General features: G+C 42.3%; 1 protein-coding gene across 1 annotated transcript in view; it reads right to left on the bottom strand.

Annotated features, from left to right (window-relative positions):
• THOC2 (THO complex subunit 2) overlaps positions 1 to 21953 on the bottom strand; it is a 202565-nt gene that overhangs the window by 12245 nt on the left and 168367 nt on the right. Inside the window, exons 34-35 of the mRNA XM_068251182.1 lie at positions 6722 to 6859; positions 4116 to 4182 (exon numbers count right to left, since the gene is read on the bottom strand). Of these exons, the coding sequence (XP_068107283.1) occupies positions 4116 to 4182; positions 6722 to 6859 (205 nt within the window). The remainder of the gene's footprint in view (positions 1 to 4115; positions 4183 to 6721; positions 6860 to 21953) is intronic.

Below are 21953 nucleotides of genomic sequence, written 5' to 3'. Positions count from 1 at the left end.
GGCTGGAGAGGCAGCGGTGGAGGGAGTAGGATTAGGTAGCATGTGTATACATTACCTTGTCCCGGCCGGCGATCGCTCCTTCACTTCATAGTTTGCACGAGTCCTGCATCCAGCCAATCACCATGTGGAAACTGAAGCCGCATGGTGATTGGCTGGATGCAGGACTCGTGCAAGCTATGAAGTGAAAGAGCGATCGCCGGCCGGGACAAGGTAATGTATACACATGCTACCTAATCCTACTCCCTCCACCCCGCTGCCTCTCCAGCCCGACCCCCGCTGCCAGCCCACTGCCCGCTGCCTCTCCAGCCCGACCCCCGCTGCCAGCCCACTGCCCGCTGCCTCTCCAGCCCGACCCCGCTGCCAGCCCACTGCCCGCTGCCTCTCCTTCAGCCCGACCCCCGCTGCCAGCCCACTGCCCGCTGCCTCATCTCCAGCCCGACCTCCGCTGCCTCTCTAGCTCCCTGAATTTTTCAATGGCGCACTGTTTCGCTGTTTTATAAAACGCTATTTACCGTTATGTATTTACATTAACGGTAAATAGCGTTTTATGATCGGCAGAACGGTGCGCCATTTTTTACTCTGCGCCATTTTTGACTGTATGCTCGATCTCTTAGAGCCTATTTCTACTACACGCAGATTGGATGCAGAAAAACAGACTCCAATGAATGCCTATGGGCCTATTTCCACTAAACACGATTTTTCTGATGCAGTTTTTCCCATAGGCATTCATAGGAGTCCGTTTTTCTGCATCCAGTCTGCGTGCAGTGGAAACAGGCGCTTAGGGTTTTTTGTTCACATCTAAAATCGAAATCGGTGACTGCAACGATTTTAGTTTTGTTTGTGCTCCACTCCCCTCCCGGTGCTTGCCTGCGCGCTTCAATTTTGTGTAAAGCGCTTTTCAAAGCGCTTTTGCAGAGCGATTTGTTTTTTCACTTCCTGACGCAAGTCAAACTCTTTGGACACGGAAAATAATACAATCTATTTATTCTTAAAAGCGCTGGGGAAATCGCTATACCAAGCGCTTTGCGATTTCGTTATACCTTCCATTGAGCAAAACCGCTCAGAAAATGGTACAGGCAGCGCTTTGCTGAGCAGATCGGAAACGAACGCTCAGATGTGAACATTCTCACAGGGAAGAATAGCACAAGCGCCTTTAGGGCGATTTTGAAAATCACTGGCGCTTAACTACTTGCCGACCGCACGCTTATACCGTGCGTCGGCAAAGTGGCAGCTGCAGGACCAGCGACGCAGTATTGCGTCGCCAGCTGCAGCCTAATTAATCAGGAAGCAGCCGCTCGTACGAGCGGCTGCTTCCTGTCAATTCACGGCGGGGGGCTCCGTGAATAGCCTGCGGGCCGCCGATGGCGGCTCGCAGGCTAAATGTAAACACAAGCGGAAATAATCCGCTTTGTTTACATTTGTACGGCGCTGCTGCAGGACGGATAGCGTCCTGTGCAGCCCAGATCTCCTGGGGGTGGCAGGTAGGAGAGGGAGGGGGAGGATTTCGCCGCGGAGGGGGGCTTTGAGGTGCCCCCCCCCCCGCAAAATGCCAGCCAGGAGAAGCGATCAGACCCCCCCTGCACATCATCCCCCTAGTGGGGAAAAAAGGGGGGCGATCTGATCGCTCTGAGTGCCCTTTGATCTGTGCTGGTGGCTGCAGAGCCCACCCAGCACAGATCACCTAAAACAGCGCTGGTCCTTAAGGGGGGGGTAAAGGGTGGGTCCTCAAGTGGTTAAAGGGAAAAAAACACCCTTAGGCAGAGTTCTGCTAGATGCTCAACAGAGGCAGCCCTGATCACCTTCCTCGGCTGAGGACCATCTAACATGTACAAGGCTTTACAGGTGACATTCTAATGGATCACTGGTAAGACACTGTTCGACGTAAGCCTGAATAAAAAAAAAATGCACATCTCTTCCTCCTCACAGGTATATGGATCTATTGCAATTAATTTGACTGAAAATTGATAAGTTCCAAGACACCGAAAAACTAAAAAGCCGCAGTCACATATACTGAGTGAACACCAATGCAAAAACAGAACTTCTTCCTGGCAGGTCTGAGATCTTAAACATGAAATTTCTAACAAAGAAAACAATTAGAGGGCTAGCTAAGAGACTTCAGCAGTCAAAGATGTAGGTTGCAAATTGCAAGTCTTTTTCTGTTAAAGTCAGGCTTACAATGCAGTACTGTGAACAGGCCCATAGGATTGTATGAGCACTGAGTTAACATGCAGAATTATTCTGCAATGCAGCTGAGCACTGTGAATGAGCTCTGAAGGAAATGTCAGATTATGCATTTTCTACAAAATACTCAATTTCTATTTTCCAGGCCTATAATAGGTACAGGTTTACTAAACATTGTTTCCAAACAACAAACTTTACTAAATTATGGCTAAAAACTCCCTGGGTTTTATCTATTAAAATCATTATTTCTCACTTGTTTTATTTGCCCATTTTTCTTGGTTATTACAATGTTTCAATTGTGCCCCTAGTACAATGTATGGCAACAATATTTTATTTGGAAATAAAAGGTGTATTTTTTCGTTTTGTGTTTCTTTATAGTATATCAATAATTACAAGCCCTAACTTTCAAAAATAATAGGGATATACCCTTATGACACACATATTAAAATAGCTTAGACCCTAAGCCAGGGGTGTCAAACTCAAACTCAAATACAAAGTGGGCTGAAACTGAGCTCTGGGTCCAAGTCCCGGGCTAAACTCAATGTCTAGTGGCCACTTCCCTCCCTTATAAAGTTCCCTGGGTGTCTAATAGACCCCCCCCCCTCAACCCCTACACAGTTGCCTGGTGTTTAGGCCCCCCAATCTATACAATTCCCTGATATTTAGTGGTCATTCCTCCCCTATACAGTTCCCTGGTGTCTAGTGGTCCCCTCTTTCCCCTATACAGTTTCCTGGTGTCTAGTGGCCCCCTCCTTCCCCTATACAGGTTCCTGATGTCTAGTGCCCCCCCCCCCTTTCCCTATACAGTTCCATGGTGTCTAGTGGCCCCCTTCCCTCTCCTATACAATTCCCTAGTATCTAGTGCTTTCCCCCTCCCTCATATGGCTTCCCTGGTGATCTAGGGCTTACCCTCTAATATAGCTTCTCTGGTAGTCTAGAGTGGGCCAAACATAACGCAAAGTGGGGAAACCACCTGAAGGCCAAATCTGATGGCTCCAATGGCCAGATTTGGCCCAAGGGCTGGAGTTTGACATGTATGCCATAAGGTAACAGTGACTTTTTTTTCTCAATGCTATCACTCTTTTCTATTTCGGTAACTTTATCGGAGGCGGAAATAAGGGGTTAAAATTATTGGGGGAATTTATTTCAACACGCGTTTATGCATGCATGTATATATATATATATATATATATATATATATATATATATATATATATATATATATATATATATATATATATATATATATATATATATATATATATATACACACACACACACACTTTTTTTTTGGGGGGGGGGGGGGGGGTCACTAGATGCCCCCAAACTATCCTGTGTACTAAACAGTACACAGGAAGTAGTGTAAAATTCTTGACAGATTATTACTCAAACCTTTTTCTCAGCCAAAGAATGTAATCATCTCTGATTAATTATTAGTGAGTCACAAAGTTCCACTGCAGAGGAACCTTAAGGGCCCTAGATATTTAGCCCTTACAATAAGAAAGGGAAAAAAAGAAACAGCCTAGTTCTATGTAGGATTAGGACTGTTCATAGACATGGTCATCTTATGTCACATCAGGTACCAATCTGCTCATGAAGACCCAGGCAGAACTATATTTATGACTTGGATAGGATTTTTTAACATATCTCCACTTAAGACAAGAAAAAAGGAAGTCCTTCACTGACTTCTACAGCCCATTGATTCTCACTAGATTGAGACTAGCTCATTAGATTGACACTAGCTCACATCTATTCTAAGAAAGTAACTGCTGTCATCATGCCATGTTCATGTGTCAGTAGGTTGGCTGGCTCACTTTTGGAAATTAGAATTGAAAACTTTACAACACAGGATCATAACACAATATTAGACCAGAACTGTTTTCAAACAAGGATGGTCCTTCAACAGTCAAGAGAAAACACTAAATGGTACCCACCTGTTCCATTTTCTTCTTTGCGTCTTTTTGACTCTTGGTTTACTTCACGGTCACTGTTTGAGTTATCCTGTATAAATTGGAAGAAGGCAACTTTAAATTTCAACTTTCACATTTTAAATGTGTATTGGCGTGTATCAATAAGAAATGGCAGCAGAAACTGACATACAGAGCTTTACATAGATTTGATCTTGTGGCTTTATATCCTTTAGATCAACTGGACGCAGAGTCTTTGGGTCTCATTTCTGAAGATGAAGTTTGGCTTATTGCAACTAAGAATGCAGAGTTTTACTTGGTTCACACCAGGAGCACCCCAGTCGATGCTTTTCAGGATCTGGTACAGAGGGCGCCTATATTGCTCTCTGACAGACCTAGACCAGGTTTCCAGGAGATTCAAAGGCCATTCAGTCCTTGACAATGCTCACATTGCTGTTCGTGATGCTGAATAAGAGGGTGCTGTGGCAGTGCTCAGTTGGGAGGATTTTAGACTGGAGGCTGTCAGGAAGCTTACAAATTGATATCTTTACCTTTGAAACCTACCATTGAGTTCCAGAGGGAACTATTTAAAATAGTGTCTTTGGGAGTCAGTTTGGGAGTACTTGAGAATAAAATGCTAGTTTCTTAATTGAGATGGCCAATAGTTGCCAATATTACACTAAGGTTCACAAACTGGGTGCTCCCCCAGAGGCCTGGGAAATTATGGTAGGCACTGGATCTCTGGGAGAGAACAAGGACGACTGGGTAGAATTCTTCTGTAGATCCCTTGGCAAGCAGCTCACAGAATTTGTACACGACCCTACTTATGTACTCAGTAGTTTAGATAGTGTTGAGTGGAGCTGTAGGTATATGTGGTTGATAATTGTATTCCTCGATTCCACATGATTTGGCAAATACTGCCTTAGAGTTCCACATTAAATATTCTGCCTATTAGCAGTATCTCCATACATTTGTCTGCTTGTCATCAATGCACTTCCTGACACATAATGCTGTTCTGTTTGATGAACAGTTCTATCTCCAGAGATGTAGGGCCTCCATGGAGAGCAAAATTTTCAACTTCCTTGGCCAACCTATACATGGGCTGATGGGAGGAGCTCCACATTTTTTTTTGGAGATGACAACCATTTTTCTACTTCTTTTGTTATATGGATGTGTCGTTCCTTCTTTTTTTAATTGTATGTATTTCCTGAAGCATTATGTTTTTACATCTTTCATAGGGTTTATAGGCCCTAAAATTTTGCTGACTATACTAATCGCATTTCATGGCCTGGCCCGTGTTGAGTGTATGGTCACAGGCGAAGTTAGAGCTTATATGTGACCTGCACATGAATTACTGATTGTGAAGTATCTTTAAAGATAATCTGTACTCTAAAATTCTTACATTAAAAAGCATACCATTCTGTTCATTATGTTCTCCCGGGCCCCTCTGTGCCGTTTCTGCCACTTCCTGCTGCAATCCTGGCTTGTAGGAGTAAACAGCATCTGCCAGTATCATCAACTCTGAGCGCCTCTGGCAGACACAGGAGCTCAGAGTTGATGATACTGGCAGATGCTGTTTACTCCCATCTGTTATTGCCTGATGAAGCGGGTTTGTACCACGCGAAACGCTTCACACTTTATTTGGAGTATCCAATAAAATTGTTTTGATGGAAAATCCACAGTCGTATGTTCTGCTTGGAGGAGGTAAGTCCACCACTGCCTCCTCTATTACCAAGATGGGTTTTTAAGTTCTTTTAGTGTTTTTTTATCCTGTTGGCACTTCTGTTATCCTATTATCTACATCAAGTCCACCCTTGGTGGAGGGTTGTACCCTTCCTTCTTCTACTACAAAGAGCAACTTTTTAATCCTGAGTGGGTTCAGGACAATCTCCCCACCTGCTTTGACAGTGGTTGCCTAATTGTTAACCCTGGTTTGTGAGTATTAAATTAATATTATTACTCTTCCAATTATACATTACCAGTACATACTACACTATATTGGGCTCTTGGTGTTCTCTTTTTTTTCATCACGTAGAACATTAACCAAGGTGCACTACTAATTAATGTTAATACTTTAACTTCCCAGGTCTCCCCAAATATTCTTGGAACAGCAGTTACATTAAATCGGATGCAATATGAGTAGTGCAATTCCGTTGTTTGAGTTTAAGGAAGACGCAAACCCTGGAACAATCATAGCGGAATTTCAATTAAAGCAAAGTCAAGGCGAACCTAATGTAAAAAAAATGAGATACTTACCTATGAAGAGGGCAACCTTTAGACCCTCCAGATGCTTCCTTTGTCATTCCTCCAGATCACTGGCTGGGACCTTCTTGAAGTTCACGCACAAGTTCCCTACTGTGCACAAGTGCGACTGTTCTGCACCAGCGCGAGTAAGGCCACGCCTTCGCAGTAGCATGGAGCAGGTCGTGGATATGCTCTTGTTGAGTATATGTTCTGGAGGGATGTTTGCGGCAACAGTGGTCTCCAGGAGGATCTAGAGAATTACCTCTTCATAGTTAAGTATCTAATTTTTTCCATTAGGCTCGTCTCGGGAACACTTTGAGCTTATATCTACGTTTACTTAATTTTCATGATATTTAACATTATTGCAGCATACATAACATTATACCAACCCTTTTCCTTTCTTTCCTCTCTTTTTCTTCTTTTTTCTCTCTTTCCCGGGACCTCTCTCGTGTTTTGTCTGACTCTTTCTTCTCCACCTCTCGTTCTTTGCTCTTGGAAGTTGGTGGCGTAGTGTGGTTAGTGTAGTGCTGTGAAATAAAAACAAATTGCAAAATTACAGCCTCACAAAATACACACAGGTTACGAGATCTCTCTGCAAAGGCATTCTTCTATTCAGCACATTCAGACAAAAAACAAACAAACTGTGATTAGGACCTTTTCTGTCTTCTCTGGCAAAATGTCTATTACTGCATTTCAAATAGCACAGCACAATCACACAGCATCCACTGTCAAGGGAGATGTTTATCTTAAAACAACCTGGAAACTTTATAAAGAACGAAGTTGCTATGTTATTATGAACACTAGTTGTTTAAAAATACAATTTTGTCCATCACTATAATCTGGGTAAGCCAAACATACAGAATAAAGAGTACATTGTGCACTCTTCCGCTTTTAAATAAATGACACACAAAGAATACTAATGGCATTCAAAGGTGTGAAGTTAAGAGAGCATCATATCTTGATCCATAAAGTCACTGTGCCAATGGATAATAGCTGATCGTCTAATCATCTAATGTAACATTCTTATGTTCTCTGCATAATAGAGCAGCACTGCTCATTTCTTCAGAACACTTTCTTTTTTCTGTTATCTGCTGGTAGATGCCAAAACCAAATTAATTCAGTTAAAAAAAGAGACATGTGGGCTTTTATAAAAGTCAATTACATAAAAACATACTTCCATTTACTCAGTCTAGATACTATCTTGGTTTTAAAGGATAAGGGTACTTTGCTGGTGCCATTAACCATAAACTATTGAGTGCTGTCACTGTATATATTTGTTTCTGGTAGATTTCCCAGCTGAAAAAATAACAGTTAAGATAAAAAGAAAAATACAAGGCAACTACAGAAAGTAAGCAACCTTGCTTGTTCACATACTAGCTGCAACAAAGCTCCAGATGCCTTCTTTTGACGGCGCCCAAATTGACCGCCGCTTTAGCCGTAAATCCTATATGGCTGTGCCAAAATCTCTGGTGCTGCTTTTACTTGTTTCGTGCCTCACATCAGCAGAACAGCGAATCAAGCATTTTTTTTCCTACTGGTTGACTATTAAAAGGCAAGAGATTCAAATACAAACATTTGTCTACCCCCACTTAAAAAAAATCCCACTCCACGGAACCCCAAAATCGTCGATAATGGATTGTTCTGCTAACGACAGTTCGGTATAGTCACCACACGGCGATCGATAAAGATCTGTCATGTTTGATGTTTAGTAATGCCCAACTTTCGAGCAATGTCGATGCCATTGTTCTCACAATAGAAAAACATTAGCCAATCGCTTTTCAAAGCGCTAGCTTTTTGAAAAGCGATCAGAAGCGGTCTAGGTGTGCACCAACTCCCGAGCGCATTGTTCTCCTCATTTTACCGAAAGCAGCTCCATTGTTTGCTGTACATCATCTCACCTCACCCCTCTACTGCTAGCCTCTGGGATAGCCATGCATCTGTACAGCACTAGGCACTGTGCAAGTTCTAGTGTAAGAGCCAGCCTTTATAGCATCAGCTCCAGTGATAAATGGTTAAGTACACCTGTCACAACAAAAACAGAGAAGTGGCCACTTCTGAAAATGACAGTAGTTTTGCTGGAATGCAAATCCTTTCTCTGCAATATTTTCTGAGTCACTCATTATACAGATCTAGAAAATCAGAACGTGGTGTGGGCAGCATAATTGCTCAAGGTAAGGGATTTATACAAAGTATTAGAACCAGATTATCATCAGCATCACAGCCAGAAAATGTGCTTTTTCAAGGTCAACAATGGCAGCCTTCAAAAACAGAAGTCAGAAAAAGATATTATGTAGAAACAAAACTTTAACTGAAAATACCATTACAAAAAACTTGTCCGTTCTCTGTGAAGCCAAAATTGATAACTTTTAAGCAGCCAATTCCTGTATTGAATCCAATTGTTACTCCTACAAGACTGTAAAAATGACTTCACTTTTTGTAAGAACTGCATTGCCTGCTCACCTACAGCCCGTTCTATAAGCAGTAAAAGCTATTTCATAGAGCTCTACCTCATCTGCTTTGAGCCCCGCATAATTTGGACAAGCCAAGACACAGAACATTCAGGAAGAGCGGAGATTCAAACACTGGTCTCCTGTGTCAGAGGCAGAGCCCTTAACCACACTATCTAGCCACTGCTTTTACAGAACAGGAGTATAACAAAAAGAGCACTGAGCCATTACTGCCACCCAGATCACATGGGGTCACTTGGTCTTTATGTACCCAACATTTTTTCGGTAATTGCTTTTGAACAAGAATCATTTATCAAATTGTTCTCAATGTATACACTACTGCTTGGAAAAGGACTTGTTGAAACCCAAAACAGACTTGTGCCAGTGCTGCAATTAATGTTGTACAATATTTGTTTAATTTTGTGAAATATGCTAGCACTACTTGAAAGGTACCTGTAGGCCCCCCACTAAAAAAGTTAGATGCTTACCACAGTAGGGGGAAGCCTCTGGATGGTCCAGAGGTTTCCCCGGTCTTCCTAAACCCCTCTGCTAGTAAGCAGGGACCCTCCAAACAATATTCAACAAATGTCAAATATTGTCCTTGGGCGCGCTACCCTCTGCGTACGAGTGTGGCCACACTGCACAGGCACAATGTATGGCTGGCACCTCTGCAGCACAGAGCTGCTAGTGCATTGCTTTTTTTCTCTCTGTGCAAGAGCAGCTATGTGCTTCTGCACAGGCGCAAACCCACTGGTGCTTGCCATGTTCGTACACGTAGGGGAGCATGGCCGCAAAGATAAAGACGGTCCTGGCTGGCAATGGAGGTATCGTGGAGGATTGGCAGAGCCTCTGCAGAATCCCTTCGCCATTAAGTGTGCTTTCATTTTTGATTAACCATACACATTTTTCATTTGAAGCAATTTTTTTCTTCTCTTTTTAGCATATCCACATTGTCTAAATTGAGTTGTAGCAAGCGTGGTGAAAACCTAGGGTCTGCCTTATTATCCAGTATAGTGTTTCTTAGTGTGCTCAGCACAAGCATTGAAGACACAGTGGAACTTTCCACACGCTCTTCCGATGCAGCCCCACTGTGCCGTTCTCTCCACTGGTTACCCATTACCCAGAGGATCCAGTTCAAACTCCTGACTCTAACATACAAAGCCCTCCACGAGTTGTCTCCTCCATACATCTCCTCACTAATCTCAAGATATTGTCCCTCCCGCAACCTTCGCTCCTCCCAAGAAATTCTCCTGGCCTCTAAGCTGATCACCTCCTCTCATGCTCGCATCCAGGACTTTACACGAGCATCAGCCCTTATCTGGAACTCTCTTCCACAGCCTGTACGTCATGCTCCAAACCTGGACATCTTCAAACGCACTCTTAAAACACACCTTTTCAGACAAGCTTATAACATTCTATAGCTCTTTATTTACTTATTTGTCACAATGTAATCAGAGGCAAAGAATCACTGCCTCATCCATCCTCCACCCCCTTACCTAGTGTGTCCCCCACTACCCATTAGATTGTAAGCTCGCAAGGGCAGGGTCATCCTCCTAATGTTTACTGTCTTTGTAACAATATTTGTGCTGCTTGGAACTCTGCTGTATATTTGTTAGTTGTATCTATGTTCCCCTTGTCATCTTATTGTGCTTTGTAAAGCGCTGCGGAATATGTTGGCGCTATATAAATAAAAAATAATAATAATAATAATAAAGCCCCATCTACACGATATGTGTGCGATTATGATTATGACTCTATTTGTCCGATCGGGATTCCATTCGATTCAATTTGCCATTGTTTTGTAATGGCAAATCGAATTGAATCGAATCCCGATCGGGCATGTCGGATGTAATCGGATTGTAAATAGAATCGTAATCAAATCGCACAAAGAATAATATTGTGTTGATGTAGATTGGGCTTTAGAGTAGCAGTTATGCAGAGTAACCAATCAAATCCTCGCCATTAAAGGATACCAGAAGTGACATGATGAGCTAGATGTGTATGTACAGTGCCTAGCACACAAATAACTATGCTGTGTTCCTTTTTTTATTTCTCTGCCTGAAAGAGTTAAATATTAGGTATGTAAGTGGCTGACTCAGACAGGAAGTGAATACAGTGTGACTCTCACTGATAAGAAATTCCAACTATAAAACAATGTCCTAGCAGAAAATGGCTTCTGAAAGCAAGAAAGAGATAAAAAGGAGAATTTCTTATCAGTGAGGGTCACACTGTAGTCACTTCCTGTCTGAGTCAGGTGTGAATCAGCCACTTATATACCTGATATTTAACTCTTTCAGACAGAGAAAGAAAAAAAAAAGGAACACAGCATAGTTATTTGTGCGCTAGGCACTGTACATACACATGTCTATCTCATCATGTCACTTCGGGTATCCTTTAAAAAGCAACTCCCGACCAAAGAATGGAAAAGCAATGCTTTAAATGTGGCAATATTGAAACAACCCAACATTAGGAACCCAACATTAGATTCTGAAGTTGTAAATCAGACAGAAATCACTGAATACAAATTCTATCCTGTATTAGCTGATGCAAATTCCTGTAGGAGTACTCTCTCAAACAAACAAGTTAGGGGAACATTCTCTGAATGCGCATTTTTTTTTTCATGGAGTTTCAGATATTAGCTTTTAAAAAAGGCACCGTCCCAGAAAATAAAAATAAAAAAATTATAAAGCATTGAGGACAGTTTCTAAAGCACTGAGGACAATGAATGGCCTACATACACTTTTACAAATTAGGCGTTAAGATTTGATTAAAACATTAAATCTAATGAAATGTTATTAAAACTAGAAGAAGCATATGTGTTGTAGTCAACATCTTAAAAACACAGAGCTAGCTGAAAGCCAATTGTAGTGTTGTACGTAAAACGTATGAAGAGGAATTGATAAAAAATGTTTAGGGTACTCACAAGACTGGGTGACTTGAAAGTCAACCACACACTGAGCCGGCGGAGGCGGCTTCCCAATCATGGTTAGTGTAATGCTGGGGATACACTGTACGTTTCTGTACCGTGTATCGACCAGCTGATCCGGCCAGCTGATCATATTCAGCTGGGCCGATCATGCCGCTCGACCCCCACCCGCTTGATTCCCGCCGGCGGACAATGGCAGGGAATCGAGCGGCTGATAAGGACCGCCGGCGGGGACAAGCGGGGATCGATCCGCCCACACGCGCGGGGATGATCCGGCGGCTAGTCGGCCGTCGCCGGATCGACCCATGTATGCCCAGCATTAGGCATAGGTAGGGAAAGGGTAATGTGAGTTAGGTTACATACAGTAAACAATAGTTGAATACTGGTAACAGTACCGATTTTCTATTGAAGGGAACAGAAGAAAGTAGATTATCTGTAAATCTAACAATATTCTACTAGGTGGCACTTTTAAATGTACACCCTCTGATAGACCATTCAAGATATAGCTATATACTTCGTAAAGTGCTGTGGAAAATGTCAGTGTTCTATAAATTTTTAATACGTGTTTAATTACAGAACAAGACAAATACAACAATGAAAAGGACTGTCTGTTTATGGAAACTACTCTTCATGTAATCCATTTCCTCAACCAAAAGCACACTACCCAAAACTGACATTTGGTAAGGACCATGTGATTTTTAATTAGGACCTGGTATGCAAACCCTTATAATTCAAATAAGAGTGTACTTTCTCATGTGGGCCAATATCCATTCTGAGAAGCTAGATTTATTAAAAATGACTACGATAATAAAGGGAATGCAGGGAACACATCCATCTTTGATCCTATGCTCCTAGCTATTACCATAGCTTTACATATTTATGCAGTGTTGTGACTGCATGCTGTTAAACACATACATTTTTCTTTTCTACCAGCATTCCTGATTACTATGGCAGTCTCACAATCTTCCACTAGCAGGGTGTCAGCTTATCTTTTCTAGACCAAGGTACATAATGACTGTTTAACATATACATACACACAACTCCATCAATTCACTGCCAGCTGAGGGGAATGGCTGGCAAGTCATTACACAGTCTACATTTTCATGATATATTATGAAGTACTAGCCTGAACACTTTTATATACAAATACTGTATATAATGCATATATAGCTGACTTCAACACGCACGCACGCACGCACGCACGCACACACACACACACACACAAACACACACACACACACACACTTTAAGCCACACAAAAAAAAGGCCCTGCCAAATGGCCGACCACCCAGTGTGTGGCTGTAGTTACAAACGCCCAGCAGGCATTGGAGCATGCCATGGTGAGTGCACTGCAGAGTGTGCCTCAGCATGTATAGCTACTTGCCCTAGCTCCGGCTTGCATCCTCTTGTGTCCCGTACAACTGGCCACTAGAGCTCTAGGCTTACAGTAATGTCACCTCAGTGAGCCTGGAGCTCTAGTGGCCAGTTCAGAAAACTGCACAGGACACTATGCAAGCCAGAGTGAGGACATGTAGCTATACATACTGCAGCATGCTCCACAGAGCACTCTGCATACGGGGACCAAGCACACATCACTGGCAATATACCAACCACAAAAAGGCTCTCCCCATTTTATATCCAAAATGTGGGTGTCAAAAAGTCAGCCTATCCACTGTGATATACTGTATGTTATTTTGTGAGATGTTCTGGAGCTCCATTTTCCAAATTTGCTAGTTTTATAGAAAAATGGTAGACTGTATCTAGCTGAGTATTACACAGTTCTTATTCTAAATACTGCTTTATTCGCAGTGCTGTGGAATTCCCATAGGAAGTTACTGAAAGGTTTAGTTATGATGAATGAAAAGCCAAGGTAACTTGTTGATTTGTTAAAGTGGACCCAAACCAAACATTTTAATTCAAAATATTTAGTTGCACCACTGACACATACAAAAATAAATAAACACTCCTTCAAGCCTATGAGCATTTCAGTGCATGCTTTTCACCCTTCTCTTTTCATAACTAGGGTTATACAGGTGGCAGTCATTAGCAATTCCTCCTTTGCCGGACACCTCCTACTCCACCAGACTGCCGGATTCTGTCCCGGCAATATGAAAGGAAGGGAGTGGTTCCTCCAATAAATGTAAAACAAAAATTATATTTGTCATCATGCAGCTGAAAAAAGGCTGCTATTTATTATTATAATTTAGAAAATAGATTTTATTTCTGAAATCTTGTATTTTGTATTTGGGTCCACTGTAAGTAGAGGTTAGGGTCTCTTCCATGAAGGATACCTCAACGTGGTGGAAGTGTGTAGTATGAAACACTCTCTAGGGGGCTCTGTACACCTCTGTTTGTAGTAATTTCAGATGCAGCTGATCAGAAGTGCTGCCAATGTTTCCCTGTTCACTGAAAGTTCCTGCCTGGCTGCATCCAGTAGAATCTTAATGCTTGTTTCTCCTAGGTGCGATTTCTGGAGAGATTGCATTTTGCCAATCACAAGGACACTTTTTTAACCCATTAGCAGCCGCAATAGAGTTCTCTCGTTTGAGATAAATGCACTGCTTTTGACCTCAGTCGGCAGAACTCATTGTGCTATAAATTCTTGGAATGCCTTAATCTCTCTCTCTCTCTCTGTGCTAACAGAGAATATAGAAACTGAAAGCATAAGTCCTCTGTAATTGCCTCACAATGCCCCATAGAGACAAGTGGTCATAAATACACATTACAACAGTACTAATAAGAAGCAAGGAAATAACAAAAAAAAAAAAAAAATGTGCTAAAATAAATTGGCCTGCAATACTTGGAAGCCTCTAAATAAATTGGCTGCTAAAGGGTTAATTAATGTAAACTGTACAGCCCTTGGGAGCTCCAACACCAACACACAGCAGATAACCTGACCCAACCAAGAACTGAACAACAAGCTCTGATGTTCTTCCATGCTCAGTATGTAATGGAGCAGTAAACCCTTGTCAACCCCTACCAAATGTGTTTACATACCATATATAACCTTTATCCTTTTTAGACAGCTTTCTATGCCTGCAATTAGAAACCATTTATAACTGTTTTATTTTGTATTACCCAGTGTAGGGAGAAACTAAAGTTTGGTGATGAGAATCTGCAGCGCTGTAAATTTTCAGTGCTGGCCACAACACCGTGATACATCATGAGGCAGGTGGGGTCAGCTCTGTGCTCGCAGTGAAAGACTGGCTGGTGCTCCTTTACTGCTTACTGGGATAGTTCATACTCTGGCATACGTACGATGCTTTAGACTGAATAGCAGAGGGTTCCCGGCCAAGGTGGGCTATGCATAAAGCCTCCCTGATGCAGCAGTGAGAAATCCAGAGTGTTGCATCATGTCAAACGCATTGTTCTTCACATTACTCCTCCCACTTGAGGGTGTCTATCATGCACAGCTGTCCCTCCTCCCCCCTCCATAGCAACAGAATGCATTTTGAGACTTCAGCCTTGCGACACGTCTGTACAGCACTCAGCCACAAACTGACATTTTCCAAGGGTATCTATGCATCTTAACCAAAGTGTGTCTGATATTCATAAAGGAAGACCATTTTGCAAATCCAACAAGCCAGGTAGTTAAATTTAAATTATTATAAAATGGTTTATGTGCATAAAAGGAGAATGGTAGATCATGATATAATCCACATAAAATATGTTACAGAAAAAAAGGAAATGCAAGCTAAAGCTTTATTTCACATCTGAACTGGTCCTGCAACTAAAAACATGCAGAGGTTCATAATAATCAAGAAATGTGCTTCTAAAGAAAGGATTACTCTCCCTAGAAGCAGGCACACTGCATGGGTACACTGCACAATCTTCAAATGTGATCATGGAACCAAGGACAACAGGCAATTCAACACAGACTGCATTGGGTACTTCTGTGTAATAACTTGAAATACATAAATTGGTTACAAGAAAGCCAATGAATGAGTTCTCATAGACAATTTTTGGTTGCAAAAAAACAAAACAAAAAAACCATTACTTCCCATTTAAACATGCTGAAGACCAGGTCTGGCTACTGGCTGCTATGGACCTCAGAATCACAGAGGGTATGCCTTATGATTAACCCCTTGACTGACCTTTGTGGGGTTTTTTTTTAACTGTTCCTCCACCATGTGGCTACCAGAGTAGTAGAATTTAGGAAGGGGTGTTGAATCTGCATATTGTGGGGAATGAGGAAATCAGTGGAAAGAACAGATGCAGAGCCTGCGGGGTTGGTAACTATACATCTTAAGGTGCGTACAGTACACACCTTTGACACGACATTGCTGGGCTGCACAGACGCGAGTCAGCTGTGTACCTGACAACGTGTGCTGTTGCTATGGAAGGGCAACGGAGGGGTGCATGTGTGACATCATGTGGTGAGTAGGGGAGCGGCAGACACAAAGGAATCGGGCGTCGCTGGGGATGAGTTGATCCGCCAATTGTTGCGAGTCGGGGATCAGGTGCCTCTGAACCACACCTGATTTTGGGCTGAGGTGGTTATGATCAGACACGTCAGCTGACTTTACTCAAGCGTGTACGAGGTTTTAGACTGCATGCTGTAGGCATTGTAAGCTGATGAAATTGTACAACAGTGTACTGAAACAGGTGCCCAATAATGTGTACTCATATGCCTCATCTAAAGATCTAGCTCAGGCCAGGACAAATCCCAGAACTGGCACTAGCGTAATTGGCTAACTGCTTTCAATGAAGCTTGCTCTTGTACTGGCTCCTGGATTGGACAGACTGGTTGAATCACATATAAGGAGACATTTTTAATGGGAACATATTGTGGATATACTATTCTAATAAATGTTTGAAGTACTGAAGTTGGAAAACAGCATAAAAACAACCTCAGCCATAACTGTGAAAATAGTGCAGGAACATTACTGCGTATGGCTCCTCTGCTGCCTCAGGGCTTGGACAGCTTGAAATCACTGAGGATCAATGAATACCAGCTGCATCAGGAGATTTTTCTGCAGAATGTCAGGGCATCTGCATCTACAACTTAAAATTCAAAGGCAACTTGCTTGTAGATCACAAAAATAACAGGTTCATGGGTTCAAGCATTGACCTGGATCTCACAAATTACTATGCAGTCTAACGATTTCTAGCAAACATTTTTACTTTGATTTTATTCACAGACACAAACTGTTGAAGAGTGTCTAACAGAAAATGCCACATGGGAATATCAACCTGCTGTAATCACTTGATCACCCCCGGTATGCAAAAAGAGAAAAGTAGGCTTTCTGCTCATACAGAAAGATGGAAATTACAGGCCTTGTGTATACATCAGAGTACACCAAGTAGTTCTGTTGCCATGGTTGAAAATAAGTGACATTTGAATTGCTTGGTTAGCGCTCTTGCCTTGCAGCGCTGGGTCCACGGATTGAATATCAGCCAGGGAACTATCTGCAAGAAGTTTGTATGTTCTCCCTGTGTCTGCATGGGTTTCCTCCCACATCCCCAAAACATACAGATAAGCTAATTGGCTTTCCCCTAAATTGGCCCTAGACTATACATACACTACACGATACATACATAGACATAGGACTATGGTAGGGATAAGATTGTGAGCCCCTCTGAGGGACAGTGACAATATATTCTATACATCGCCGCAACTGGCTGCAACGGAACCACAATTCTAATGTTCAAAAGTAAATCACAAATTGACTCGTGGTCTAGAAATCATATGTTTTATTTAGCTGTGGCTGAGCTTACAAAGAAACAAAGTAGAGTCCAGTTTTTATAAGAAGATACCTATATTTTTGGACATCAAGAAAATACATAAATAATACAAAAAATATGCTAAGAAGTATCCCAGTATACGGTCTCATTAACTGGATATGGCAGTGTGGTTATTTTAGGTCTGCCTAGCTTTGCATTCAGGGATAATTACTTGGCTTCAGAAAGCCTCTTCTATAAGCACTGCAATGCTTTTCTGTTCAGTTTAGCTGCAATTTAGTTCTGGCATAGCTTTTCAGTATTCAAGAGAATCATTTGGCCTTAAACCACTTCAATAAACGCCTTTGATATTGTTATGAGCAGCTAGAAAATCACTTTTAACGATTTTCAGCTCTATATTGAATTAATATCTTTTCTCACTTTTCATTAAATACACATGTTGCAATCCAAACTGCCAAAGCCAAATGACAACATATTTATTACTATTGCAATTCAAATTAGTTGTATGCATTTCTAGAGATGTAAAAAAAATTTGATAAAATTCAGTTTTATTTAAAGACTGAAGTGGCTTTGGCTAATTTTAAAAGAAGGATTTTTATTTAACGGATGTTACAGATCGCTCAGCAAGCTCATGATGAACCAGAACTCCTAGGAGTGTGTAAGTGGCTAAAAAGGATTACAAAGGCTTCTTACTAAAAAGGCAGAACAGAAGAAAGCAAAACAGAAATTGGCCTTCAAAAAAAAAAAAAAGAAAGAAAGGTATTTGCAATTCTTTAGGTTGGAGTAAGCACATAAGGAGGCTCACAATGCATCACTGCTGAATATGCAAATTGTTTCGTTGTTGTCCCTGAAAGCTAACCACACCTCCAGTACCACTTGAATGCAATGATGTGTCAGCTTGTTAATTGTACAGAGCCACACTAATACAACATGCATACAGACCGTTTTAGGGCTGTTGCGGACCACAAGAGTTTTTTAAATGCTAGAAGTTTTAAAAACTCTTGCTAATGCAATGCTATGGGGGATTTTTTCAAAATCACACCGCTCCAGTGTGCACACACATATAGGATAACATTAGCAGCAGCTTTTAAAATTACAAAGCGATCAGAAAATCTCTTCTGGTGTGCACCAGCCCTAAGACTGGTTTATCCTAATCAGCACATGGCATGGATTAATGTGGCTCTATGGGATAGGACTCGAAGCACCCGGAGTTACAAAATGCCTAGCAAGCTCTATACAATAAACAAGCTGACACATTTCATTTAAGCAGTTCTGGGGGTGTGGTTAGCTTTCAGGGACAGCAAATGGATGATATTCATACTCAGCAGTGATGCATTGTGGGATATCTCATGTGCTCACTTCAACCAAATAATCACAAATACCTTCTGTTTTAAGATGGCAAACTTCTGTTTTTTATTTAACTGAAGAGAAATTTGAATTAGTCATTGCTACAATAAAGGGAACATATTGTTTGGTAATGAACTCCTCTTGGCAGTAATGTATCAAAGTTGTTCTTTTATGCCAGCATGGCAAATGCTCTAAAATATATGGCTTCAGGAAGCATTTAGAAATATCTGTGTCCAACCCCAAGTGTCAGCTTTTTCATGATTTATACGAACACAGCGAATCCAGTGCAGGAGACTTGGGCGCACAGGGAGTAACTTCAGCGCCGTCAGAAGACGGAGCTGAAATTACTTTTAAAACACAATAATTCGGCTTCCAGCAATTGCAGAAAGCCGAATTATTTCATTCCCCCACTATCTATGGCAGCCTGGAGGGGGAACAGTATTTAACACGGCCGGTACTTGTGCCGCAGCAGGATCAGCCATATACCGGCTGTATCCTCCGCCCAAGTCTCCCGTGCCGATTCCTCTCGTACGCTGATTTCTAGGACATTTTAACTGAAAAAAATTGGCCAGTTACTTACCTGGGACTTTTTGAAGCCACTTGGAGTCTTTTCCTGGTCCCTCGCTGCACGGTTCCCTGTGTCACCCTCTGAAACGCTAGATGTGCGGCTCTGTGCAGTGCACCTCCTTCAACGCGCTACCTTAGTGGGGAGCTTTCTGTGCTTGCACAGTAAGCAACAACTGCTACTGCGCAGAACGCTCCCGGCTGCAGGAGCGTGATCAAGGAGGCATGTGGCCTCTGCCACGCATGAGCAGTGGCCGGCGACTCGACCAGCTTATGGAGGGGGACGCCGGGAAAACCTACCAATGCGGAAAGAACATTAGGTGCCAGGAAGACTTCAGGGGGCTTGAAGAAGACCCAGGTAAGTAATCTACCCATTTTTTTTTTTAAAGTTAAAGGGGCTCTGTGATATTGTAAAAATCAAACGAGCTGACACTTACCCAGGGGCTTCTATCAGCCCCCTGCAGCGGTAATGTCCCACGCCGTCCTCTTCCGATGCACTGTTCCCCACCGCCGGTCCCGAAGTAAATCACACGAATGATTACACTGCGGCTGCGCGGCCGTGCTTACTCCCACGCGCGTCATCGCAGCTTACTGCGCAGGCGTAGTGCAAGAAGACTTCATACTGCGCAGTAAGCTCCCGATGAAGCAAGCCGGAGCGTGCATTATTCGCCTGTTTAGACAAATATTAGACCTGGAATGGGTGATTGGAGGAGGACGGCATGGGACATGCCAGCTGCAGGAGGCCGATAGAAGCCCCAGGTAAGTGTCAGCTTGTTTGATTTGTACAATACCACAGAACCCCTTTGAGAATCCCCTTCAGTTCATTATTGCATTATTAACTTAAAAGAAAAAAAAACAAAACCATTGTACTGGGAATACACAATGAGATTTTTCAGAAGATTTACTGGCCAATCCATTTTCTGATCTTTTTTGGATCGATTTCCATTCACTGCTATAAGAAATCGATCATAAAATGATTGAAAATCAGATTGTACCTGTCGGAAATTATCTATCAAACCATCTGCCAAAAAAATCTCATGGTGTATTCCCAGCATTACAGTCTGCATCAATTGTGTTTGTTTGTTGTTTTTTTAAAGTGTATGACCCAGTTTCCTAAATATTTTCCAGCCACGCTTCTCTAGAAATTAAACATAAAGGTAAAAGCAAATATGTGTATTTGTAACCCAAAATTGCTGTTGATCTTAGTAAACCTTTACAAAGCTCCTTACAATAAGGAGCCTCAGCCCTCCATACTGCCATGTCCCCACCCTTTGCATTATTTGCTTTTCTAATAAGCAACGCGGGAGCAAGCAGTCCTAATTAGAAGATAATTAATCGTACAAACACAAATGAGAAATACCAGACCTTAATGTAAATCCAGAGGTTGCTCCTCTATTTCCACAACACCCGTATGCTGGCCAAATCTGCAGCATTGCCCCACATACCAGTGGGGCTGAGAACCGCTGCCTATCTAGTGACTGGCCGTACAGATTGCACTATGGTGAGAATCTGCACAGCATGCTGCAGTTTTATGCAGCCGAACCCCTATAGCAGTGCTTGGCCTGGCTCAGCGATTCAAGCTGTGGCGTTGCGGAAGAACAGGATCTGCAGCTGTTTCAGATTCGTTCATGCCTAGTGGAAATGAGCTCTAACAGAGAGCATTTAAAGCGGAATTGAAAGGTCTTGAAAAAACAAGAATTTCACTTACCTGGGGCTTCTGCCAGCCCCCTACAGCCGACCTGTGCCCATGACATGACATACCGATCTTCCAGTCCCCCGCCGCGGCTCGCTTTCACTTCTTGATGCCGGTGTTTACTGCGCCTGCACGGCCACATGCATCCTCGTACACTGGGAGCGTACTGCGCAGGCACAGTAGAGATTTTCTCAAACTGTGCCTGCGCAGGACGCTCCTGGCTACGGGAACGCGTATGAGGATACATGTGGTCAGGGCGCAGTGGACTTCGACTTAGAAGCCAGCTTCTACTGCGAGAACAAAAGTGAGCCATGGTGGGGAAACAGAGGATTGGTATTTCACGGCGTGGGCACAGGTCGGCTGCAGGGGGGCTGGCAGAAGACCCAGGTAAATGAAACTCTTATTTTTTCAGGACCTTTCAGTTCCGCTTTAAGCAAAAATCAGTTCAGTCAAGCCTGAACCCAAAAATCGATAGAAAGATTTTTCTAGAAATCAAAGGATTTAATGAAAACAACAATGAGCTTGTAGATTGCAGCACTGGCAGTTGTACTGTCCCATATTTGTGTCTGCACATACACTTTATAAATCATCAATAAATCACACTTTATATTTAGAAAGCTTTATTGAAGAGCCATACATTAAGATTTAACCTTTCCACTCATGCCTTGCAAGTCCAGAAGAAATGACACTGGCATTAATCACTTTCAGTTAACGCACTGTGGATCATTGTTCTTTTAGGCCTAGGCCAGCATGATGGATCAAGCACAAACCTTCACTTTATCCTGCAGAAAATAACAAACAAGCTTCAAAACGCAGACTAACTGGGGGAACCAGACTTATAAAGCAGTACTGCAGCAGCAGTTGCCATTATTAGTCCATTGGTAATGGACATACTGAACAGTACGATTGGGGAGTAAAAAAAAAAAAAAAAAAAAAAAGTGTAGAAAACCCAAACATCGGGT

Source organism: Hyperolius riggenbachi, chromosome 8, assembly GCF_040937935.1.
Source record: "Hyperolius riggenbachi isolate aHypRig1 chromosome 8, aHypRig1.pri, whole genome shotgun sequence".
NCBI lineage: Eukaryota > Metazoa > Chordata > Amphibia > Anura > Hyperoliidae > Hyperolius > Hyperolius riggenbachi.
The sequence above is the reverse complement of the archived record's forward strand: the minus strand, read 5'-3'. Positions and strand labels throughout refer to the sequence as shown.